The following is a 26,869-nucleotide window of genomic DNA, read 5'->3' on the forward strand; positions in this document are numbered from 1 at the left end:
ACAGCGGCGGTTTGGACGTACCTTCTTACAGCACTGTGAGCACACGGGTCTGCGGAGAAAAAAAACAATGTCACACATATTTTGAGGGAAAGATTCTTTTTAAAAAGATCACAATCACTTTAGCGTTTGCCGACAACAACAACAAACTGTACATTGACATCACATCGGGAGGTCCTCCACAGGTACTGACAGAATGTCAATACTCACGTTGATGTAGTAGCTGAACAATAATAATAATAATAATCCTGGCGTGTGGTCCCGCATCGGGACGTCCCAAAGCGCTTCACACGACATACCGTAAAGTGCAGTGACTGTATATTTTTTGGGCGAAACGCGACAACCAATTGCACACAGCAGCGTCCCACACACAGCCCCACACACAGTCCCACACACAGCCCCACACACAGTCCCACACACAGCCCCACACACAGCCCCACACACAGCCCCACACACAGCCCCACACACAGCCCCACACACAGCCCCACACACAGCCCCACACACAGTCCTTTTAAGGCCTGGAAATGATGCTGTTTAAATGCAAGTTGTTGACTAAAGCACTGCAACATTCTCTCTCCCACATATCCTTATTAGAAATGAACAGTGCGGCAGATACTGCGGTAGGAACAACAACAACAGCAAAAACAACAACAGCGACAGCAACAACAGCAACAACAACAACAGCGACAGCAACAACAGCAACAGCAACAACAACAGCGACAGCAACAACAAGATTCCATTTATAAAGCGCCTTTCACGTCGGGAGGACGTCCCAAAGCGCTGTACAGTTGGGTCAGGACCCGAGCCTTGGGGGGAAATGGTCAGGGTGAGGGGAGGGAAGGGAGGGGCGAGGAGGGGGTAATGGTCAGGGTGAGGGAGGAAGGGAGGGAGCGAGGAGGGGGGGAATGGTCAGGGTGAGGGGAGGGAAGGGAGGGAGCGAGGAGGGGGTAGAGAGTCGAGAGGGAGCTGAAGGCTGAAGGTCAAAGAGAAAGGTCTTGAGACCGGCCTTGAAGGAGGAAAGGGAGGAAGCGGCGAAGGCACTGAGGGATAGAGTTCCAGAGCCTCGGGGCTGAGAGGCTGAAGGCCACCGATGTTAGGGCGATTGGGGCGGGGGATGTGGAGCAGACCGGAGCCAGAGGGACGGAGGGTACGGGCAGGTGAGTGGGGGATAGTAGGTCGGAGAGGGAGGAGGGAGTGAGGCCGGGAATGGCCGTGTAGGTGAGGATGAGGATCTTGAATTCAAAAGTGTCGCCTGGGGTGAGCCAGGTTTCCGTTAAGGGACAACAACAACAACAACAACAGCGACAACAACAACAACAGCGACAGCAACAACAGCGACAGCAACAACAACAGTGACAGTAACAACAACAGCGACAGCAACAGCAGCAGCAACAGCAACAACAACAGCAACAACAACAACAGCAGCAACAACAACAGCAGCAACAACAACAGCAGCAGCAGCAACAACAACAGCAGCAACAACAACAACAGCAGCAACAACAACAGCAGCAACAACAACAGCAGCAACAACAGCAGCAACAACAACAACAACAACAATAACAACAGGAACAACAACAGCAACAATGGGTAGGATGGGTAGGAGTCGGAGTGTGGGAGGGAGGGAGTGGGTGGTGGGTGGAGGTTGGAGGGGAAGTGACCGTGGAGCGGATTCCCTTGATTTGGGATTCAAGGAAATCCAGCATCTCCTTGCAGTGAAGGTTGGAGGAGATGACCTGCGCGGGGTGGCGGGGGGGACGGAGGAGTCGGGATGTGGTAGAAAACAGAAGCCTGGGGTTGTTCTTCACCTCCAGGATTGTCCTGGAGTAGAAGGACAACTTGGCCGAGGCTAGAGTGGAGCGGTAGATTTTGAGGAGGTCCATCCAGATTTGTCGGTGGACCGTTAGGCCAGATTTGACGCAGGTGCGTTCATCGGCCCGCACCGGGCTCTTCAGTGAGCGGAGGTGGGTGGTGAACCAGGGGGAGGAGCGAGAGTAGGAGACAGTACAGGAGGTGACGGGGGCAAGAGTGTCAAGTGTGGAGGAGAGGGTGTTGTGGAGGAGGGTGAGAGGAGAAGAGGGGTCAGTGAGGGTTGAAGGCCAGAGGGAGAGGAGTTCAGAGGCCGAGTGCCACGGTGAGCCCGGCTGGCGGAGGATTCCCAGGCTGGAACCGAGGGAGGTTATGGGAGGGTCAAGTGGGGATATAAAGGCAAGAGGGACGGAGAGAGAGGAGGACAGAGTGGGAGAGATGCAGAGGGGGGAGGGTTTGGGGGGAGAGAGGAAGGGGGAGGGGGTGAGGAGGCTTGGGTCAGAGCGGCAGCCATAGTGCGCACGCGGGAACAACAACAACAACAGCAGCAACAACAGCAAGAACAATAACAACAACAACATCAACAACAATAACAACAAGTTGACCCTATATAGGTGTTGAAGGAGAGGGTACCAAGGACAGAGCCCTGAGGAACACCGCACGAGACAATAGGGGGACAAGAGGAGAAGCTGTTTGAGGAGATGAAGTGGAGACGGTGTGAGAGGTACGATCTGAACCAATCAAGGGAAGTGCCATGAAGGTTGAGGTGAGAGCATAGGTGGTGGATGAGGATAGAGTGGTCGACGGTGTGGAAGGCAGCAGAGAGCTCAAGGAGGATGAGGAGACAGAGGGAGCCCTGGTCGCAGATAGACAGAGGGGGTACCAGATGCAGTGGCAGAGGCAGCTGAGTGGATTCCCTCGACTTTGGATTCGAGGAAGTCCAGTGTCGCCTCACGGTTGGCATTTGAGGTGAGGATGGGTGAGGCGTGAGAAGGTGGATGGAGGAGTCGGTTGGTGATGGAGAGGAGCCTGGGGTTGTCCTTGGCCTCCAAGATTGTCTTGGAGTAGAACGACGATTTAGTGGAGGCGAGGGCGGAGGGTAGGATTTGACATGGTCCAGCCAAATCTGCCGGTGGGCAGTCAGGGTTGATTTAAGCCCGGTCCGCTCAGTGGCACACACCTGGGCTTTAAGGAAGTGGAGGTGGCTGGTGTACCAAGGTGATTTGCGTGAGTAGGATACGGTTCGGGAAGAGAGGAGCGAGGGAATCGAGAGTGGTGGAGAGGGAGTTGTAGAGAAGAGTGACCGAGGAGGATAGGTCATTGTGGGAGGAAGCCCAGAGGGGAAGGAGTTCAGATGACTCCAAGGCAGCTGAGGGAGGGGGGATGATTTTTTTCCAGGGGTGGTATGAGATGGAGGTGGGTTGGGTGGCGGTGGGGAGAGGGATTGAGGAGTTAAGGGAAATGAAGTGATGGTCTGAGATCGCTTTGTCGATGATGGTGAGATCTGAGACTGTGAGGCCCTGAGTGAGAGCCAGGTAGAGGGGGTGCCGGGGACATGGATGGTGGAGTGGATGTGGAGGGAGAGATTGAGGGAGGCGATAAGGGAGGAAAAGTCAGCAGAGGTAGAGCAGGAGGGGGTGAAGTGCAAATTGAAATCGCCGAGGATGAAGAGGCGTTCAGAGCAAAGGGAGAGGGAAGATAGGAGATTGGAGATGTCAGGGATGAAGGTGAAGGAGGGCTTGGGGGGGGCTGTCCATCAGGAGAATTTTGAGGAAAGGTTGGAGGGTGATAGGGGGTACGGTGCTCAAAGAAAGGGAAGGTTCCAGAGGAGTACGGGGATGGGCCAAGCGGGGACCGGGAGATGAGTCACCCCACCACCACGGTGGTTAGGCCGAGAGGTGTGATGGAAGGTGTAGGCGGGTGGTGTGGCCTCAGTCAGGGAGAAGGTGTCGCCCGGAGTGATGCAGGTTTCAGTGAGGATGTCAATGTTTTCATAACAACAATAACAACAACAGCAACGACGACAATAGCATCAACAACAACAGCAGCAAAAGCAACAACAACAACAACAACAGCAGCAACAACGATAACAACAGCAACAACAACAACAGCAACAACAACAATAGCAACAACAGCAACAACAATAACAGAAACAACAGCAACAGCAGCAACAATGCCAACATCAACTACAACAGCAACAACAGCAGCAACAATAACAGCAACAACAGCAATAACAATAACAGCAACAACAGCAACAACAGTAATAGCAACAACAACAACAACAACAACAGCAGCAGCAACAACAGCAACAACAATAATAGCAACAACAAAAACAGCAAAAGCAACAACAACTATAACAGCAACAACCACAGCAACAACAATGATAACACCATCAACAACAACAGCAACAACAATAACAGAAACAACAGCAACAACAACAGCAGCAACAACAACAGCAACAACAACAATAACAGCAACAATAACAGCAACAACAACAGCAACAACAACAATAATAGCAACAACAACAACAATAATAGCAACAACAATGGCAACATCAACTACAACAGCAACAACAACAACAGCAGCAACAACAGCAGCAGCAATAACAGCAACAACAACAATAATTGCAACAACAATAATAGCAACAACAGCAGCAACAACAAAAACAGCAAAAGCAACAACAACCATAACAGCAACAACAATAACAACCACAACTATAACAGCAACAACAACTATAACAGCAACAACAACTATAACAGCAACAACCACAGCAACAACTATAACCACAACAACAACAACAATTTGCATTGATATAGCCACCTTCCTGGGGGTTCATATAAGTAAACCCTTGAAGGTGGCCGGACAGGCAGATACAGCTGTTAAAGAGCATCCGGGATACTCGGCTTTATAAATAGGGCATAGAATACACAAGTCAGGAAGTTATGATGAACCTTTATATAAAACACTGGTGGGGCCTCAGCGAGAGACTGGGTTCAGTTCTGGGCCCCACACTGTAGGAAGGATGTCAAGGCATTGGAGAGGGTGCAAAGGAGATTGACCAGAATGGTACCAGGAATGAGGGACCTCAGTTATCAGGAGAGGTAGAGAAGCTCGGATTATTCTCCTCGGAGCAGAGAAGGTTAAGAGGAGACTTAATAGAAGGTTTCAAAATGATGAGGGGATTTGATAGGGGAGGGGAGGAGAAATGTTTTCACACAGAGAGTTGTTGGGATCTTGAATCATTGCCTGAAAGGCTGGTGGAGAGAGCGGGGGAGTGGGGTTGATGAGGGCTATGGGGGGAGAGCGGGGGAGTGGGGTTGATCAGGGCTGTGGAGAGAGCGGGGAGTGGGGTTGATCAGGGCTATGGGGAGAGAGCGGGGGAGTGGGGATGATCAGGGCTATGGGGAGAGAGCGGGGGAGTGGGGATGATCAGGGCTATGGGGAGAGAGCGGGGGAGTGGGGTTGATCAGGGCAATGGGGAGAGAGCGGGGGAGTGGGGTTGATCAGGGCTATGGGGAGAGAGTGGGGTTGATCAGGATTTGGCACAGACACGATGAGCTGAATGGCCTCTCTGTGCTGTTTAGTCTGGGGTTGTGTGTACACGGCGCCCCTCGTGCCGGCCCAGAGCGCTTGACAGCGGTGGAGCTCGATATTGAGCCGGGGAGGGGGGTGGGGGGGGGGGTGACCATAGACTGGGTCAAACAGGAGGGTCTTCAAGCATGACCTGAAAATGAAGCGGGGGCTCGAGGGAGAGAGTTCCACATCTTGGGGGAGTAGCGGCTGACAGCACGGCTGCCGAGGCGGGGCCGAGGGGCCGAGAGATGAGGAGGAGGCTGGAGCCAGTCGAGCAGAGGCAGGGGGTGCTGGTGTAGGGAGGGAGCGGGTTGGGGAGACGGGAGGTGCCAGGGTGTGAAGGGATGTCAAGGGTTTGGATAAAGAAGCTATGGCGCATTTAATCTCATCTCTCCCAACCTTCCCTCCCAGCACAGTAGCTGGTGTTCTTAATTGAGTCCAGTGTCCTGGCCTCAACCTCCTGTCCTGGGAACCTGTTCCAGTCGTTCACTGCTCTCTTTACAAAGGGAACAGCACACGAGCGGTGCAACGGAAACACAAAATATAATAAAAATATTAATTTGATTTAGCGCCTCATCACGTCATTGAGACGTCTCAAAGTCCTTCACAGGATACACTAAAGTGAATAACTATAATTTGTGGGTGAAACGCGGCAGCCGATTGCGCGCAGCAGCGTCCCACACCCAGTCAGGGATTGAGGGATCACATTATTATTATTATTTTGGAAGGGATTATTATCCCCGGAAAGTGAATTGCAACCGGGTTCCTACTCATTGCTGGTAAACAGACGTGTGTGTGTGGAGTAAGGAAACATACCTAAGGATTCGCTCTGCCAGGAATCGAACCCGGGACCTCTGGCTTGCGAGGCGAGAGCTGTAACTGATACATACCTTTTACAGAACTGGCAAGTGTACGACCAGGTAAAGATAGAAAATCTCTTTGTCCGGCAACAGAAACACAACTGCAGAAAGAATAGGAGACGGAGAGAGAGAGCGAGAGAGAGAATGGGAGAAAAGTGAGATTTAAATCAACATCGTAACTGCTCAAAGCATTAAGCAAAATCATGAAAACTATTGATTTGTTACAAATAACAACAACAAAATGACATTTATAGAGCGCCTTTCACATCAGGAGGACGTCCCAAAGCGCTGAACAGTCAGGTGTCGGGGCCCGAGCGTGGGGGGAAGGGTGGGGTAGGGGGAAGGGGTGGGGGAGAGGTGGGGGAAGGCAGAGGGGTGGGAGGGAGACCAAAGGCACCGTCGGAGAGAAGGGTCTTGAGACCGGCCTTGAAGGAGGTGAGGGAGGAAGCGAGGCCAAGGGACCGTGGGATGGAGTTCCAGAGTGTGGGGGCAGAGAGGCCACCGATGGTGGGGGGGTCGGGTGGGAGACATGGAGCAGCCGGAGCCCGATGAGCGGAGGGAGGGGGCGGGTTGGTAGGGAGTCAGGGGGTCAGAGGGAGGAGGGGGCACAGCCATGGATCGCATTTGATTATCTTTTCAAGGAAGCAAATAAACAGCAATATATGACACTGATACACACACACAACACACACAACACAAACACACACACACACAACACAGACACACACACACACAACACAGACACACACACACAACACAGACACACACACACACACACAACACAGACACACACACACAACACAGACACAACACACACACACAACACAGACACATACATACAACACAGACACACACATACAACACAGACACAACACACACACACACAACACAGACACACACATACAACACAGACACAACACACACACACAACACAGACATCACACATACAACACAGACACAACACACACACAACACAGACACACACATACAACACAGACAACACAGACACAACACAGACATCACAGACACACACCCAACACAAGACACACACACACACAACACACACACACACAACACAGACACACACACAACACAGACACAACACACACACAACACACACGCCACACAGCCACACACAAACACACACAACACAGATACACACAACACACAACACAGCTACACAGACACAACACAGCCACATACACACACAATAGACACACACACACCCAACACAGACACACACACACACAACAGACACACACAAAACACAGCCACACACACAACACAGACACACACACACAACACAGATATACACACACACAACACAGACACACACAAAACACACAACACAGACACACACAACACAGACACACACAATACACACAGACACACAACACAACACAGACACACACAACACAGACACACACAACACAGACACACACACACACACAACATGGACACACACACACACAACACAGACACACACACACAACACACACACACACAACACAGACACCAACACAACACAGACACACACAACACAGATACACACACACAACACAGATACACACACACACAACACAGACACACACACACACAACACAGACACACACAACACAGACACACACACACACACACACACACAACACAGACACACACACACAACACAGACACACACACACAACACAGACACACACACACACACACAACACAGACACACACACACACACACACACAACACAGACATACACAACACAGACACACACACACAACACAGACACACACACACACACACAACACAGACACACACACACACATACACACACAACACAGACACACAACACAGACACACACAACGCAGACACACACACGGACTATAATGGTCTGTGTGTGTGTCCGTGTGTGGAGTCCTGTAGCTCAGTGGTTAGAGCACTCGCTTTGCAAGTGAGAGACCTGAGTTCAATTCCAGGCAGAGGGCGAAACCTTGGGCAAGTTTCCTTACTCCACACAGAGCCTAATAATAATCCTCCAAAACCCAAAAACAATAATAAATTGGTCATTTTCAATCTACGACTGTTTGTGGGACATTGCTGTGCGCAATTGGCCGCCGCGTTCGCCCACAAATATACAGTCAATTCACTTTACAGTGTGTTCTGTGAAGCGCTTTGGGACGTCCTCCCGACGTGAAAAGCGCTATATCAAATGCAAGGATTATTATTATTATTATAATTGCGTTAAACAAAACAAAGCCCCAAAAAAGAAATCATAAAAGAGTAGAATATTTAAAGTACTTTGGAACATCTGGACAAGGTGGTAATAATAATAATGATAAGGTGCTGTATCAAATGCAAAGATTATTATTATTACTATTAACTGATGTCTTCACACTGACAGACCCATTATGAAGTCACAAGGCCAGTCTGTAGCCAGTGGCTCGGTAGAACCCCCCCCACCCCGATTCCTCTCTACTGACAAGTGGTTGTTTTCCTTCCTCTACCCAATCCCTGTGTGGGTTCAATGCCCTTCATTTTCTTTGTGTTTTAATAATAATAATCCTGGCATTTGTTACAGCGCCTTATCACATCTTCGAGATGTCTCAAAGCGCTTCACAGCATATACTGTAAAGTGAATTGACTGTATAATTGTCGGTGAAACGCAGCAGCCAATTGCGCACAGCAGTGTCCCACAAACAACAACAACAACAAGATTCCATTCCTTTCACGTCGGGAGGACGTCCCAAGGCGCTGGACAGTTGGATCAGGACCCGAGGATTGGGGGGAAAATGGTGAGGGGAGGGGAGGGAGGGAGCGAGGAGGGGGGAGATGGTCAGGGTGAGGGGAGGGAAGGGAGGGGCGAGGAGGGGTAGAGAGTTGAGAGTGGAGCTGAAGGCTGAAGGTCAAAGAGAAAGGTCTTGAGACCGGCCTTGAAGGAGGAAACGGAGGAAGCGGCGAAGGCACTGGAGATGGAGTTCCAGAGCCTCGGGGCTGAGAGGCTGAAGGCCACCGATGGTCGGGCGGTTGGGGCGGGGGATGTGGAGCAGACCGGAGCCAGAGGAACGGAGGGTACGGGCAGGTGAGTGGGGGATAGTAGGTCGGAGAGGTAGGAGGGAGTGAGGCCGTGAATGGCCTTGTAGGTGAGGATGAGGATCTTGAATTCGATCCTCTGGGGGATGGGGAGCCAGTGGAGGCGAGCGAGGGCGAGGGTGAGGGCGAGGGTGAGGGTGAGGGTGAGGGTGAGGGTGGGAGTGATGTGGTCGCGGTGTCTGGTGCGGGACAGTACATGAGCTGCAGAGTTCTGAATGACCTGCAGTGTGGAGGGAGGGCCGGGAAGGCCGACGAGGAGAGAGTTCCCATATTCCGGCCTTGAGGTGATAAAGGTGTGGACCAGAGTTTCAGCCGCGTGAGGGGTGAGGTAGTGCCGTAGTCTGGCGATGTTCCGGAGGTGATGGAAGGCGGTGCCAGTTGTGGTACGGATATGAGGGAGAAAGGACAGCTCAGGATCGAGGGGAACCCCGAGGTTCCTGATGGCTTTGAGAGGTGGAGAGTGCGGAGCTGATGCTGTCAGCGCCTGAGGTGCGGAGGCGCTGACGTGAGCCAATCAGGAGGGCCTCAGTTTTGCGCACGTTGAGCTGAAGAAAGTTGTCTCTCGTCCAGAACAGCCATGGGTTGAAAATGACCAATTTATTATTATTATTTTGAAGGGATTATTATCCCAGGATCTACCAATTGACTAACGACGTACTGACACCTGGTAAATAGAGGAGTGTGTGAGTGTGTGTCTGTGTGTCCTGTGTGTGTGTGTCTGTGTGTCCTGTGTGTCCTGTGTGTGTGTGTGTGTGTGTGGAGTAAGGAAACTTGCCCAAGGTTTCGCCCTGACCTGCCCGAGAATCAAACCCAGGTCCTCTGGCTTGCGAGGCGCAGGCTCTAAACCAGTTTTAAACCAACCTTCCCCTTCTTCAAGGCGTTGTAGATCTCCTTATATTGCTGGTACTTCTCCAGCTCTGCCTTGACCAGGACCTGTCGGATGTGCATGACCTCCTCCACCGTCAGGGCCAAACACTCCACTGGGTAACAAAACTCCTCCTGCAACACAAGCACTCGGTTACTCTGCAGCTTAAACCGCCCGACTGCCAGCTCCCCCCTCCCTCCCTCGCTCCCCCCTCCTCCCTCCCTCTCCCCCGGGCTCCGGGATGCTACCATGGAGGGCGCTGTGTAAATGCAAGTTGTTGTTGTATTTCATTCCTGATCTCAGTTAAAGTTTGCTGGTAAAATAAATCACATCAAATCACAGGTCCCAGGGCTGGGTAGAAAAGGTGAAGCTGCACTTACTGCAGCTCAGGGGTTAGAGCGCTCGCCTCCGGAGAGAGAGGACCCGGGTTTGATTCCCGGGCAGGGGGAAACCTGAGGCAAGTTTCCTTACTCCACACGCCTCTGTTTACCAGCAGTCAGTAGGAACCTGGTTGTTAGTTGATTGGCAGATTGCTTTCCGGGGGTAATAATAGCCACAAAATACACAGTCACTGCACTTTACAGTATATACTGTGAAGCGCTTGTGGATGTCTCAATGACGTGATAAGGCAAGGATTATTATTATATTATTATTATAATTTGTGTGTTTCTGGGGTAGCGAAGGGTCTCAGAGATCAAGAAGAAAACAACTTGTATTTATAGAGCGACGCTGCGAGAGAGGATGGTTGTTTACAGTGATCAGCGCACACCTGAGCTCTCCTTCTCCACACATCAAACTCTGCCATTGAGCCTTGTGTACAGCCAAATGCAGAGTAACAGGACCCTGCGCTGGAATTAACTGGAATCTCACTCCTGCTTAATGGATATTCCCAGAGCATATTTCCAACCCCGTTCCCAGAATCCCTCAAACATCCTGCGTCTGGCATAACTGACACCGGAGATAAATGTGGTCCCTCAACCCACGGCTGTTTGTGGGGACGCTGCTGTGCACAATTGGCTGCTGCGTTTCACCCACAAAAAGGCAGAGTCACTCCTCTTTACAGTGTATCCTGTGAAGCGCTTTGAGACATCGCGATGACAGGATAAGGCGCCATGTCAAATGCATGGATTATTATTATTATTTGATGTCTTGACAATGACAGACCCATTCTTAAATTATTATGATTAAACCCGTGTTTGTTCTCTCTGTGTCAATGCGACTACGTCGGGAGGAGTCCCACAGCGCTCACCGGTAACTCACGATTCTCAACCCACAACAACGATATATTAAGTAAATCCTTTATTCTCCGCTCCCAACATTCCATTACTCCAACCTTAAACCCACACCCTGGTCCTCTGCCCAGGTGACTTGTTTACTACCTGTGTGGAGTCCCGTAGTGTAGTGGTTAGAGCTCTCGCCTCCCAAGTGAGAGGACCCAGGTTCGATTCCCGGGCAGGATGAAACCTTAGGCAAGTTTCCTTACTCCACACGCCTCTGTTTACCTAGCAGTAAGTAGGAACCTGGTTGTTAGTCGATTGGCGGATCACTTTCCAGGGGTAATAATCCCTCCACCAAAAAACATTGGGTCACTCAATCCACGGCTGTTTGTGGAACGCTGCCACGTTTTGCCGACAAAATATACAGTTAATATATTCGTGAAGCGCTTTGAAACGTTTCAACAAAGACGTGATTAGGCGCTATCTCAAATGCGAGGATTATTATTATGATAAATATCTATGTACTTAGTGACATTAGTTATGAAGTTAGGCAGGTGTCGGGCTGGCTCAGTTACTAGCGTTCACGCCTCTGAGTTAGGTATTGGTTTCGAGCTCATTATGTGAATTGACAATATCTGGTGTGATGTGCAATGCAGCGCTGGGGGGGGGTGGCACTGTGGGAGGTGCCGTCCTTGGGAGGAGACGGTAAACCGAGGTCCCGTCTGCCTGTTCAGGTGGATGGTAAAGATCCCGCGGGGCTATTGGTAAAGAGAAGGGAGTTTCTCTCTCTCTCCCGGTGTCCTGGACAACAAACCCCCAGACACAATCGGCCACTCACATCATGGCTGTTTGTGAGGCATCACACTGCGCAAATTAGTTGCGCATTCGCCTACCAAACACACAGTCACTACACTTTGCAGTGTTTGCCATGCATTGCTTTGAGGCGTCCTCCTGAAGTGAAAGGCGCTACATCAAATGTAAGGATTATTATTAATAATAACTCACCCCACGGCGCAAAAACATCACAGAGATTACAGAGGAAATTTTCTACAGGTTTAGATCATAGGCAATCATTTCCATAACAACCACCTGTGTTTATATACAGCCCCCCTCATGCAGCTGGGGCAGCAGCTCAGCGTGCTCTACAGTTATTACAACTCATGTCCTTGTCCCCCCCTCCCATAATAAATAAGTGACTGAGAGGGATATGAGTTGACTCTGTTAACAATGCTTCTGAATCTCCAAAGTCCAACTCCCCCAAATTGGGAACAGTAACAGCAATTGATTGGCCCAAGAGGTCATTGATAAGGTGGAGTCCTGTCGCTCAGTGGTTAAAGCCCTCGCCTCACAAGTGAGAGGATCTGGGTTCGATTCCCGGGCAGGGTCAAACATTGGGCAAGTTTCCTTACTCCACATGCCTAGATTTCTGAAACTAGTGGTCATAGTCTCAAGATTAAGGGTCAGCCTTTTCGAACTGAGTTGAGGAAACATTTCTTCACTCAGAAGGTAGTGAATTTGTGGAATTCTCTACCCCAGAAGGCTGTTGATGCTCAGTCCTTGACATATTCAAGACTGAGGTTGATAGATTTCTAAAGGATAGAGGGATTAAGGGATATGGGGACAGAGTGGGTAAATGGAATTAGGTTGGAAGATCAGCCATGATCTTATTAAATGGCGGGGCAGGCTTGAGGGGCTGAATGGCCTGCTCCTGCTCCTACGTCTTATGGTCTTATGGCCTCTATTTACCAGCAGTAAGTTGGGACCTGGTTGTTAGTCAATTGGCAGATCACTTTTCTGGGGGTAATAATCCCTCAAAAAAAATTGGTCACTCAATGCACGACTGTTTGGGGACACTGTTGTGTATTATTGGCTGCCATGTTTGGCCCACAAAATACACAGTCACTACACTTTTTACAGTGTATCTTGTGAAGCCCTTGAGACGTCTCAACAACGTGATAAAGCGCTGTATCAAATGCAAGGATTATTATATATTAACCTCTGGTGCACAACACCCCAAGATTGGCAAAAGCAACAGCGATTGGAACAAAGTGATTGATTGGCACAAGGTGATTGATTGGCACAAGGTGATTGATTGGCACAAGGTGATTGATTGGCACAAGGTGATTGATTGGCACAAGGTGATTGATTGGCACAAGGTGATTGATTGGCACAAGGTGATTGATTGGCACAAGGTGATTGATTGGCAGGTGACATAAATCGGTGTCAATCAGATAGATATCACATGCTCCCGCACAGACAGGCAGCTTGGGATCACTTCCCGGTGGAAGCAGAAGCAGAGAGAGAGAGGCTGTCCATCCCAACACCACTCACCCCCACAGTGAATAAGGAGCAATATCAGAGGCCGCTGAGAGAGGCAAAGCTGCAAACCTTTGTGGTTTTCCACCCGCTGCCATAGACTCTCTTGCACATAAAATACACAGCCCCCATTACACTGAGCAGGGCACCTTCCAGGGAATAGGACCTGAGCAAGGATGCTGTGTGCATGCCGGGAAAACAGGATCGCAAGGTCATCAACAAACCACTTAGCCCGGGCACCTGAACAACACAGAAATACAGTAAAACTCACATAAGTCTTATCTTTATAAATCGTATCATCGCCCACGTTATACATTCACCCGAGTTTCCTGTCCGAGTCTCATTCAGTTTCCTATCAAAACCACTTTGGTTTATTTGCACTACTGGATTTATCGTCTCCTCTGGTTACCAGCAGTGAGTAGGAATGTATGTTAGTTGATTGGCGGATCATTTTCTAGGGGAAATAATCCCTCAAAAAGATGTTTGATCACTCAATCCACGGCTGTTTGTGGGACGCTGCTCTACACAATTGGCTGCCGCGTTTCACCCACAAAATACAGTCATTACATTTTACAGTATATTCTGTGAAGCGCTGTGAGACGTCTCAAAGAGAATTATTATTATCATCTCCTAACCAGTCCCACCATTACTCTGCACTTACCGGCTGCTTTGAATCACAGGAAACGTAGTCTTGACCCGTCACCACATGCGCACTTAGCGGCTGCAGTGAATTACACGAGCGCTGGGCACGTTATTGATTAAATCAGATTTGAAATGACTTCTACAGTTTGCCTGTAACTCGGACTTCACGTAAATCATAGTAAATGTTATGGTCCCGACTGATATGACTTATGCGAGTTTTACTGAACTTATTAAAGAAAAGACATTGTCTGGAACAGTTCCCAAAAGTGTTTTTGACGGTGTGTCCTGGTATCTCAGTGCATCTACTCCTGTGGCTCCTCTCTCTCCTCTCTCCCTCTCTCTCAGCACTGGGCACTCACCAGAGACTTGGAGCTCTGTCTGGAGGGAGGCAGGAACTGCCGCACATTAGTTGGCGTCTCCTTCTCGATGGAGTGCCGTCGCTGGGGAGCTTTCCTCCGTTCAGGTTGTGGCGTTGATGATATCGGCAGGAACATTGGAGGGGCTGGCAAGGGAACAACACATGACATTTACACGGCATCTTTCACGTCAGGAGGGACAGTTAGGGATTTGCACCCGAGCTGGGGGTTGGGATCAGGAGGGTGGAGGGCAGGGAGGGTGGGGGTAGGAGGGTGACCAAAGGCGCGGTTGAAGAGGAGGGTCTTGAGATGGGTTTGCCTTGAGGTAAGGGAGGGGGTGGGGTGGAGGGACCGTGGGATGCAGTTCCAGGGGCTGGGGGCAAAGAGTTTGTAGGCCCGATCGCTGATGGTGGGGAGGATGTAGAGCAGGCCGGAGCCCGCTGAGTGGAGGGAGCAGACAAGTTGATATGGGGTCAGCAGCTCACAGAGGTTGGGAGGGGGTGAGAGTGTGGAGGGTTTTGACAGCGAGGCGAGGATTTTGAATTCTATCCTCTGGGGGATGGGGAGTCAATGGAGCCGGGGGGGATTTAGCGTAAATGTATGTGTTGTTCACGCAGCCTCAGTCCACAACCTCCCCTCATTACCCCCCACCTCCTCCCTTCCCTCCCTCCACCTCCTCCTGTCCACCCTCTGCCTCCTCCCCTTCCTCCCTCCCTCCCTCACCCTCTTTCCTCCTCCCCTCCCTCCCCCTCTTCTCTCCTCCTCCCCTCCCTCTCCTTCTTCCCTCCTCCTGCCCTCCCTCCCCCTCTTCACTCTTCCTGCCCTCCCTCCCCCTCTTCCCTGCTCCTGCCCTCCCTCCCCCTCTTCCCTCCTCCTGCCCTCCCTCCCCCTCTTCCCTCCTCAACAACAACAAGATTCCATTTATAGAGCGCCTTTCACGTCGGGAGGACGTCCCAAGGCGCTGGACAGTTGGGTCAGGACCCGAGCATTGGGGGGAAATGGTCAGGGTGAAGGAAGGGAGGGAGGGAGCGAGGAGGGGGTAGAGAGTCGAGAGGAGAGCTGAAGGCATGGTCAAAGAGAAAGGTCTTGAGACCGGCCTTGAAGGAGGAAAGGGAGGAAGCGGCAAAGGCACTGGGGGATGGAGTTCCAGAGCCTCGGGGCTGAGAGGCTGAAGGCCCGGCCACCGATGATAGGGCGGTTGGGGCGGGGGATGTGGAGCAGACCGGAGCCAGAGGAACGGAGGGTACGGGCAGGTAGGTAGGGGGATAGTAGGTCAGAGAGGTAGGAGGGAGCGAGGCCGTGAATGGCCTTGTAGGTGAGGATGAGGATCTTGAATTCCTCCTGCCCTCCCTCCCCCTCTTCCCTCCTCCTGCCCTCCCTCCCTATTTTCAGATCACACTTGCAGACCTTTGTCTTTGATGGTGTTTCTGGTTCCCTCCCACCAGGTGGGTGTCAGGCTCCATTCCTGTTAAACACTCTGAGATGCTGCCCCGATGAAGGGCAACGTGTTGTGTTTATCCAGTGACCAATTGCCCGATGCCTCCCCCATAAACCGAGGCACAGGACCTGCTGATGACTCGAGCTTGGCTTAACCTGTCACCATCCCTGAGGTCTGAGCGGCCGCATCAGCAGTATTTTATCCTCAGTCCCAGTGCCGGGTGGAGGCCGGGCCCCCGGTGACCAGCCCCTGATTGGCTCAGGGACCTCCACGTCACCCAGAGTTGCCTGTCGGACAATGAAACTGGAAAATGTTTCGTGGGCCGGATGTGGCCCGCGGGCCACCAGTTGGACCAGCACTGACTGAAGACATTGTTACTTTCAATATTCCGGCCCCATCCATCATCACCGTCACAGCGACAGGCTACACCGTGATGGTGCTGACCTCGAACACCTACACACAAACACCGACACCGACACCAGACTGAACGGCACTTACTCTTTTTGCCGGCCGGTGTCTCCGGGGAACTGCCATCCACCTGCGGAGCTGAGGAGCTCGAGCCACCGTGTACAAGCTGCCGTCTCTCCTCCTGTTACACAACAAATAATAATAATAATAATAATAATCCTTGCATTTGATATAGCGCTTTTCACGTCGGGAGGACGTCCCAAAGCGCTTCACAGAACACACTGTAAAGTGAATTGACTGTATATTTGTGGGCGAACGCGGCAGCCAATTGCGCACAGCAATGTCCCACAAACAGTCGTGGATTGAAAATGACCAATTTAATTATTGTTTTTAGTTTTGGAGGATTATTAGGCTCTGTGTGGAGTAAGGAAACTTGCCCAAGGTTTCGCCCTCTGCCTGGAATTGAACTCAGGTCTCTCACTTGCAAAGCGAGTGCTCTAACCACTGAGCTACAGGACTCCACCAGCGAGAGCTCATCAGCACACAGCTGGCACACACACACACTCACTGCACACACACACACTCACTGCACACACACACACTCACTGCGCACAAACACACTGCATGCACACAACACACTGCGCACACACACACACTGCGCACACAACACACTGCGCGCACACGACACACTGCGCGCACAACACACTGCGCACACACACACACTGCGCGCACACGACACACTGCGCACACAACACACTGCGCGCACACACACACTGCGCGCACACGACACACTGCGCGCACACGACACACTGCGCGCACACGACACACTGCGCGCACGCAACACACTGCGAGCTCTCAACACACTGCACACACCGAACACACTACATACACACATTGAACTGAACCAAGGCTCTCAGGAACTCTCTTTTTTTTGCCCAGCCGGGTGTGTGACACACACGGAAACCCGTCACCGTGACCAGCCGGGTGTGTGACACACACGGAAACGCCGTCACGTGACCAACCGGGTGTCCTGACACACACGGAAACCTGTCACCGTGACCAGCCGGGTGTCTCACACCCACGGAAACCCGTCACCGTGACCAGCCGGGTGTCTGACACACACGGAAACCCGTCACCGTGACCAGCCGGGTGTCTGACACACACGGAAACCCGTCACCGTGACCAGCCGGGTGTCTGACACACACGGAAACCCGTCACCGTGACCAGCCGGGTGTCTGACACACACGGAAACCCGTCACCGTGACCAGCCGGGTGTCTGACACACACGGAAACCCATCACCGTGACCAGCCGGGTGTCTGACACTTGACAGTGTAAAGGTCGTCGTGTGTACCTCTTGCGAGGCGAGCACTCGCTGTGGCCTCTACGGCCTTGCTCCGCCCTACCTCTGTGTCTTGCTAACTCCATATCAACCTGTCCACTACCTCAGCTCAGTAAACTCCAGTCTGCTCCACCTCCCCCGCCCGTCCACCCTCACCATCGGTCAGGCCCCCACCCTTTGGAACTCCATCCACAGTCCCTCCCCCTCGCTCCCTCCCTTGCCTCCTTCAAGGTCCATCTCAAGACCCTCCTCTTTGACCGCACCTCGTGGAGTCCTGTAGCTCAGTGGTTAGAGCACTCGCTTTGCAAGTGAGAGACCTGAGTTCAATTCCAGGCAGAGGGCGAAACCTCGGGCAAGTTTCCTTACTCCACACAGAGCCTAATAATAATCCCTCCAAAACAAAAAAAAAACAATAATAAATTGGTCATTTTCAATCTACGACTGTTTGTGGGACATTGCTGTGCGCAATTGGCTGCCGCGTTCGCCCACAAATATACAGTCAATTCACTTTACAGTCTATTCTGTGAAGCGCTTTGGGACGTCCTCCCGACGTGAAAAGCGCTATATCAAATGCAAGGATTATTATTATTATTTCAGTCAACCTCCTACCCTCACCCTCCCCGCCCCCCACCCCTCCTGATCCCAATCCCCAGCTCAGGTCCAAGTCCCTGACTGTCCAGCGCCTCAGGACGTGCCCCTGCCGTCAGCGGCTCTGTGTGTGCAAATCTGATGTGTTGTTGTTGTTGAGGGAGACACAGTGATGTACAGTGTGTGGTGGCAGGCTTGGCCTCATCCTCACCTCAGAATCGCTGCTGTCGATCTCGGCGAGTGTCGGGGCCTTCAACAGTCGCCTCCTCTGGCCCTGGGACCCGCTCAGCCCGGGCTCCTCTGCTTGGGGAGTCGGGACTCCGTTCGAAAGGGGACTGGCCACCGGCTTCCTGCTTCTCTCAGGGGTAGACACATCTGCTGGCACAGGGAAACAAACATCAGTAAATATGGGTTTAATTCCACATCTCGATTTTTTCCCCTCAAGACAGTCTTGCTCTGTGTCCGTCAGCGTTCCCATCTACATCAACAGCCACACTGCCATGCCTACCGCCCCCCTCCCTCCCTCTCTCCGCTTCTCCCTCTTTCACCCCCCCATCTCTCCCTCCCTCCTCCGCCCCCTCTAGTTCTCCCTCCCACCCCACTACTCTCTCTCACTGCCCCATCTCTCCCTCCCTCCCCCCTCGATACAGACACACACAAGCTTGACAATAACTGAGTTTAACTGGTTTACAAAACATTGACTCTAACCCGCTCTCCAACCCCCGCTATCCACAATGCGATTGAGGCTCAAAATGGCGTTAAAGCCATAGTCTTCAAATTTAAGACTGAGCAGGATTTTGGAACAATCTCAAACTGGGTCTTAATTTGACTTAGTGCAGGACTGTAGCTCAGGGGTTAGAGCCCTCGCCTCGCAAGCGAGAGACCCTGGGTGTGATTCCCAGGCAGAGCGAAACCTTAGGCATGTTTCCTTACTCTATACGCTTCTGGTTACCAGCAGTGAGTAGGAACATGGTTGTTAGTCGATTGGCAGATCCCTTTCCAGGGGTAATAATCCCTTCAAAAAAACAACAATAATCTGGTCACTCAATCCACGGCTGTTTGTTGGACACTGCTGTCCGCAATTGGCTGCTGCGTTTCACCAACAAAATACACAGTCAATTCATTTTATAGTATAATCTGTGAAGCGCTTTAAGACATCTGAATTACGTGATAAGGCGCTATATCAAATGCAAAGATTATTATTATTATTTGAAAGCTGGGTTTCCCACAGTGTCTAACACGTGCAGACTGTGCGTCATCACTTCATCACTGTGCTTAAACAGTATCCACACCTGCCTGGGAGTTACACATATGTCCATGGAAATTTTCCCCGTGTTTGGAATGAAATGTGCTCTCTCCCTCCCCAACCACCCGCTGCTAATTCTAGAGAGTATTAGCCGCAGGTTGGCAAGAGCCATAGGAACACAGGAACAGGAGTAGGCCATCCAGCCCTTCAAGCCTGTTCCGCCATTTAATTAGATCTTGGCTCAACTAATCCTTTCAATTCCAATTTCCCACTTTCCCCCCATATCCCTTAATGCCCTGACCTACCAACCATCTATCAACCTCACTCTTGAAGGTGTGGTTGGATCCAGCATCCATGGCCTTTTGGGGGAGAGAATTCCAAATTTCTACCACCCTTTTGAGTGAAAAAATGCTCCTGATTTCACTCTTAAATGGCCTGATTTTAATTTTCAGACTATGCCCCTTGTTTTGGATTCCCCACCAGAGGAAATAGCTTCTCTGTATCTACCCTATCAAATCCCTTTATCATCTTAAAACACCTCAATCAAATCCCCCCTCAACCTTCTAAACTCAAGGGAATACAATCCAAGTTTACTCACCCATCCTCGTAACTTAACGCTTTTAGGCCTGGTCACATTCTATTGAACCTGTGCTGCACTCCCTCCAGGGCCAATATAATAATAACAATATATCTTAAGACCATAAAGAAATAAGAGGAGTAGGCCATTCGGCCCCTCGAGCCTGCCCTGCCATTTAATAAGATCATGGCTGATCTTCTAACCTAATTCCATTTACCCGCCCTATCCCCATATCCCTTAATCCCTCTATGCTTTAATCCCTCTAACTTTAGAAATCTATCAACCTCAGTCTTGAATATGTCAAAGACTGAGCATCCACAGCCTTCTGGGGTAGAGAATTCCACAAATTCACTACCTTCTGAGTGAAGAAATGTTTCCTCAACTCAGTTCGAAAAGGCTGACCCTTAATCTTGAGACTATGAACCCTAGTTTTAGATTCTCCAACCAGGGAAAACAATCTCATGGCATCTCCCCTGTCAAGACCCTTAAGAATCTTATAGGTTACTAATAAGATCACCTCTAATCCTTCTATATTCTAGAGAATATAGGTCTAGTTTACTCAACCTATCCTCGTAGGTCAACCCTTCATCCTAGGAACCAACCGAGTGATTCTACACTGCACCCCCTCTAAGACGAGTATGTCCTTTCTTAAATAAGGAGACCAAAACTGCACACAATATTCCAGGTGCTGTCTCACCAAGGCCTTATACAACTGCAGCAAGACTTCCCTACTCTTGTACGCTAACCTTTTTGCAACGAACGCCAACATGCCATTTGCCTTCCTAGTTGCTGCTGTACCTGTAGACTAACTTTTGTGACTGGTGTACAAGGACACCAAATCCCTCTGAACACTAACACTATCTAGTCTCTCCCCCTCTAGAAAATAATCTACTTTTCTGTTTTTACTATCTAGGTGAATAACTTCACACTTATACTCCGTCTGCCACCTTCTTGCCCACTCCCCTCGCCTATCTATATCTCTTTGCATTCCTCTTGTGTCATCCTCACAGCTTACTCTCCCACCTAGCTTTGTATCGTCTGCGAATTTAGATATGTTAAGTTCTAATTCCTCATCTAAATCATTGATATAGACTGTAAATAATTGAGGCCCGAACACTGATCCTTGTGGCACTCCACCACATTATCCTTACTCTCTGTTTTCTTCCTGTTAGCCACTCTCCAATCCATGCTAATATATTACCTTTAATTCCATGGGCTCTAATCTTATGCAACAGCCTTTTATGTGGCACCTTCTGGAAATCCAAATACACCACATCTACTGGTTCCCCCCTATCTAACCTGCTAGTTACATCCTCAAAAAACTCTAAATCTTTCCTGAGGTGTGGTGCCCAAAACTGAACACAGTAACTGAATTGAACTGAATGCTAAGGCTTGGGGACCCCAGAGTGCATTGAGGTAACTGCTGGAGTCTAACCAGCTAAACCTGCATAGCTTGCCATTGTAGAAGGATTACCAGGCAGGGCCAGTGAAGCTCAGTGCTTGACACGTGTAACTGGACAGAGAAGAGATTGAGGGATATGGTCAGATAATAAAAATAATAATAATCCTTGCATTTGATACAGCGTCTTATCACGTCATTGAGACATCTCAAAGCGCTTCACAGAACACATTGTGAAGTTGACTGAGTGTATATTTTGTGGGCAAAACGCGGCAGCCAGTTGCGCACAGCAGCATTCACAAATATTGAGCGACCAATTTTTGTTTCACTTTTGAGGGATTATTACAGCCAGAAAGTGATCTGACAATCAAATAACAACTGGTTCCTACTTACTGATAGATAAACAGAGGTGTGTGGAGTAAGGAAAATTGCCTAAGGTTTTGCACTGGGCGGGAATCGAACCCGGGTCCTCTCTCTTGTGAGGTGAGTGCACTCACCACTGAGCTACAGGACAAGAAACGGGCAGTAGAAGGGGCAATGGATTATTTGTTGAAAAAAACCCACTGAGGAGGTCTGAACTGTGAGTCTAATGTACATAAACAGACCTTCATGTCTTCTGATGGACTGTTATGGACTGTATTCATAAACTGCAGAACAGAAGCTCTGTCCTAATGGCTCAGTTGGCTCTGGAACTCTATCCCCCAGTGCCTTCGCCGCTTCCTCCCTTTCCTCCTTCAAGGTTAGTCTCAAGATCTTTCTCTTTGACCGTGCCTTCAGCTCCCCTCTCGACGCTCCAGCTCCTCCTCGCTCCCTCCCTTCCCTCACCCTGACCATTTCCCCCCAATGCTCGGGTCCTGACCCAACTGTCCAGCGCCTTGGGACGTCCTCCTGACGTGAAAGGCGCTCTATAAATGGAATCTTGTTGTTGTTGTTGTTTGCCAGCCGGGTGTCTGACACACACGGAAACCCATCACCGTGACCGGCCGGGTGTCTGACACACATGGAAACCCGTCACCGTGACCAGTCGGGTGTCTGACACACACGGAAACCCGTCACCGTGACCAGCCGGGTGTCTGACACACACGGAAACCCGTCACCGTGACCAGTCGGGTGTCTGACACACACGAAAACCTGTCACCGTGACCAGCCGGGTTTCTGACACACACGAAACCCGTCACCGTGCTCTAGAGTCTCCAAACCAACTAAGAATTCCATACATTCCCCCCACACAAGGAAATCCCTGAGCTAGATTGTTGGAAGGGAATGCTCAGTGTCCCACAAATCAAGTTAAAGCTGGGACCCGGGACATGACAGGCTCAGTATCTGTCTGTTCCAATCTATGCTACAAACTCTGAACTTAATAATAATAATCCTGCCACATTAATATACAACAACAACAACAACAACAACAAGATTCCACTTATAGAGCGCCTTTCACGTCAGGAGGACGTCCCAAGGCGCTGCACAGTTGGGTCATGACCCGAGCAGGGGGGAAATGGTCAGGGTGAGGGGAGGGAAGGGAGAGAGAGAGGAGGGGGAAATGGTCAGGGTGAGGGGAGGGAAGGGAGGGAGCGAGGAGGGGGGAAATGGTCAGGGTGAGGGGAGGGAAGGGAGAGAGAGAGGAGGGGGGAAATGGTCAGGGTGAGGGGAGGGAAGGGAGGGAGCGAGGAGGAGGAAGAGAGTCGAGAGGGGAGCTGAAGGCTCGGTCAAAGAGAAGACACGGTCAAAGAATATAGCACCTTATCACGTTGTTGAGTCTTGGGAAAGCACTTCACAGAATATACTGTAAAGTGGAGTGACTGTGTATTTTGTGGGCGAAATAGTTGAGAGGAACTTCAGTAAACAATAAAAACGTCAACAGTAAGTCTGTCTCCAGAGAACAGTGTGGAAACAAGTGATAAATTATACAACAAATAGACTTTCAACTGGGTTTCTGGGAAAAATCAATGTTCAAATATCGGTGCAGTTAGAAATACTTGACTCTTTGTCGTGTTTCATCTTAACTTTCTAACTGATGTGACGTGAGAACTGGGAATTGTAGAGAGGAGGTGCTGACCTTCAGCTGAGATGTTAAACCGAGGTCCCGTCTGCCTGTTCAGGTGGATGTTAAAGATCCCGCGGGGCTATTGCAAAAGAGAAGGGAGTTTCTCTTTCTCTTTCCCTGTGTCCTGGACAACAATCCCCCAAATAATATTGCCCACTCGCTCTATGGCTGTTTGTGGGGACGCTGCTGTGTGCAATTGGCTGCTGTGTTTTACCCTCAAAATACACAGTCACTACACCTTAAAGTATATCCTGTGAATCGCTTTGGTACGTCTTGATGAGGGGCTATGTATTTTGTTAACCTTGAATTATCTATTTGACTGCTCGCTCCCTTACCCCCTCCCTCTGTCTCCCCCTCCTTCCTCTTTCACCACTGATTCACCATTGACCTGGTTGATTTGCTGGACACAGACCCTCCTTTCCCCCATGGCTCCCTATTGGGAGCACATTGAAAAGCCACCACATCAGATTATCCATCAAAGCCACTGGAAAGAGCCACACAAACCACAACGCAGACCAGACCAGGCAGCAGCAGCAGCAACAGGGAGATAGATCAGCAGCAATGCATAGTGTAGTTTTTATACACAGTGGAATCTGCGAGTGGGAGAGGTGGGGTGCGAGGTGGGGAGGTGGTGTGCGGGGGGGGAGGTGGGGTGTGAGGTGGGGGAGGTGGGAAGCGGGGGGGGGAGGTGGGGTGTAAGGGGGGTGCGAGGTGGGGTGTGGGGTGCGAGGTGGGGAGGTGGGGTACGAGGTGGGGTGTGGGGTGCGAGGGGGGGAGGTGGGGTGCGAGGTGGGGTGCGAGGTGAGGAGGTGGGGTGCGAGAGGGGGAGGTGGGGTGTGAGGTGGGGTGCGAGGTGGGGAGGTGGGGTGCGAAGTGGGGTGTGAGGGGGGGAGGTTTGGGTGCGAGGGGGGGAGGTGGAGTGCGAGGGGGGAGGAGGGTGTGAGGGGGGTGTGAGGGGTGAGAAGGGGGAGGGGGAGAGGGAGGCGATGAAGGCAACAGTGAAAACATCACAAGAAAGAGCAGACATCAGGTATCTGACCGCCTTTACCTGACAAGTCAAAACTTTGAGACATGCTAAGCGGCCGCATTACTGCAAGAAAAACAATCCCATGGTTAGGAGAGAGAAGAAAATTAACAACACGGGGCTCAAAGTTCACACCACAGTTAAGAACATAATAATTTGCAAATCGAGAGAAGACTAAGGTCCATTCAGTCGCTTTTCTCCATCTTGGCTTGTATATGTCACGTCCCAAACTATATACTGTATCCCCAGATATTATTTCCTAACAGAAATCTAACTCATTTGCTTTCAAAACAATCAACACTTTCTGGTTTCCACCGTCTGTCTGTCTCCCTCAGGAGTCTGTTCCATACCTTTACTAATCGCTTTCTCACTGAAGTGATGTTTCCCCAGATTTGTTCTGGATTTACCCCCTTCAATCACAGGCCTTGTCCTCTAGTTCTACTGTTCAATACACGATAAACAGCTGATCATGGTTTACATTATCTCATCCCTTTAGAATCTTTAAGGGTTCAAATCTTAATCGCATCAACATTTTGAAGGAAACTCACACTCACAAGAAAATCAGGTGCTTCAGCACAAACCCATCAGACATGGTACTGGATTCCTGTTTAGCCCTTGTGTGGGTTACAGAACGAGGGTGATGAACAAAGTCTTCTTACCGCCTTGTTACAATACAGTGATGTGAATTTACGGAGGAGCTGGGACAAGTCACAGATACATTTGGCCTCCTCACTCCATCCATGTGAGTGAAGATGTGTCACCGCACATAGCGACAGTTGTTTTTCTGAGATGAGGTCAGTGTGCAGTGGTGTCCCCCAGGGATTCAGTATTGGAACCACTGCTGTTTTCGATCTATATAAATGACCTGGACTTGGGTATAGGGAGTACAATTTCCAAGTTTGCTGATGACACTAAGCTAGGAAAAGCTTTGCAAGACCAAGGCCCTCCTGATTGGCTCGCGCCAGCGCCTCCGCACCTCAGGCTTTGGCAGCATCAGCCTCCACGGCTGCACACTCAACCTCACTGAGCCAGTCAAGAACCTGGGGGTCTCGTTTGACCCTGAACTGTCCTTTCTCCCCCACATCCGTGTCATGACCGGCACTGCCTACCACCACCTCCTCAACAATGCCAGACTCCGCCACTGCCTCACCCCTCAGGCCCCCAAACCCTCACCCACACATTCGTCACCTCAAGGCTCGATTACGGGAACTCCCTCCTCATCGGCCTTTCCAACTCTTCCCTTCACAACCTGTAGATCATCCAACACTCTGCAGCTCGTGTACTGTCCCGCACCAGGCTTCGCGACCACATCACTCCCACCCTCGCTCGCCTCCACTGCTCCCCATCCCCCAGAGGATCGAATTCAAAATCCTCATCCTCACCTACAAGGCCATTCACGGCCTCGCTCCCTCCTACCTCTCCGACCTACTATCCCCGCCCCAACCGCCCTACCATCGGTGGCCGGGCCTTCAGCCTCTCAGTCCCGAGGCTCTGGAACTCTATCCCCAGTGCCTTCGCCGCTTCCTCCCTTTCCTCCTTCAACGCCGGTCTCAAGACCTTTCTCTTCAACCGTGCCTTCAGCTCCTCTCTCGACTCTCTACCCCCTCCTCGCTCCCTCCCTTCCCTCCCCTCACCCTGACCATTTCCCCCCTCCTCGCTCCCTCCCTTCCCTCCCCTCACCCTGACCATTTCCCCCCTCCTCGCTCCCTCCCTTCCCTCCCCCCTCACTTTTTTTCCTCTGACCATTTCCCCCTCCTCGCTCCCTCCCTCCCCCCACCCTGACCTGCACACAGCAGCGTCCCCACAAACAGCCATGGAGCGAGTGAGCAATATTATTTGGTTGTTAGTCGATTGGCAGATCACTTTTCCAGGGATAATAATCCCTTCAAAACGAATATAAATAATGTGGTCACTCAACCCACGGCTGTTTGTGGGACGCTGCTGTGAGCAATTGGCTGCTGCGTTTCACCCACAAAATATACAGTCAATTCACTTTACAGTGCATTTTGTGAAGCGCTTTGAGATGTCTCGAAGACCTGATAAGGCGCTGTAACAAATGAAAGGATTATTATTATTGCTGTTGTTAATAC

General features: G+C 50.8%; 1 protein-coding gene across 1 annotated transcript in view; it reads right to left on the reverse strand.

Moving 5' to 3' along the window:
* LOC103173493 (protein spire homolog 1-like) overlaps nt 1–26,869 on the reverse strand; it is a gene marked incomplete in the record, with an annotated part of 80,412 nt that overhangs the window by 3,914 nt on the left and 49,629 nt on the right. The window contains 6 exon segments of the mRNA XM_042332424.1: nt 22–49; nt 6,267–6,337; nt 10,181–10,318; nt 14,719–14,861; nt 16,652–16,742; nt 18,701–18,867. Coding sequence (XP_042188358.1) covers nt 22–49; nt 6,267–6,337; nt 10,181–10,318; nt 14,719–14,861; nt 16,652–16,742; nt 18,701–18,867 — 638 coding nt within the window.

The sequence above is a fragment of the Callorhinchus milii genome, unplaced genomic scaffold (genome assembly GCF_018977255.1).
Source record: "Callorhinchus milii isolate IMCB2004 unplaced genomic scaffold, IMCB_Cmil_1.0 Scaffold2, whole genome shotgun sequence".
NCBI lineage: Eukaryota > Metazoa > Chordata > Chondrichthyes > Chimaeriformes > Callorhinchidae > Callorhinchus > Callorhinchus milii.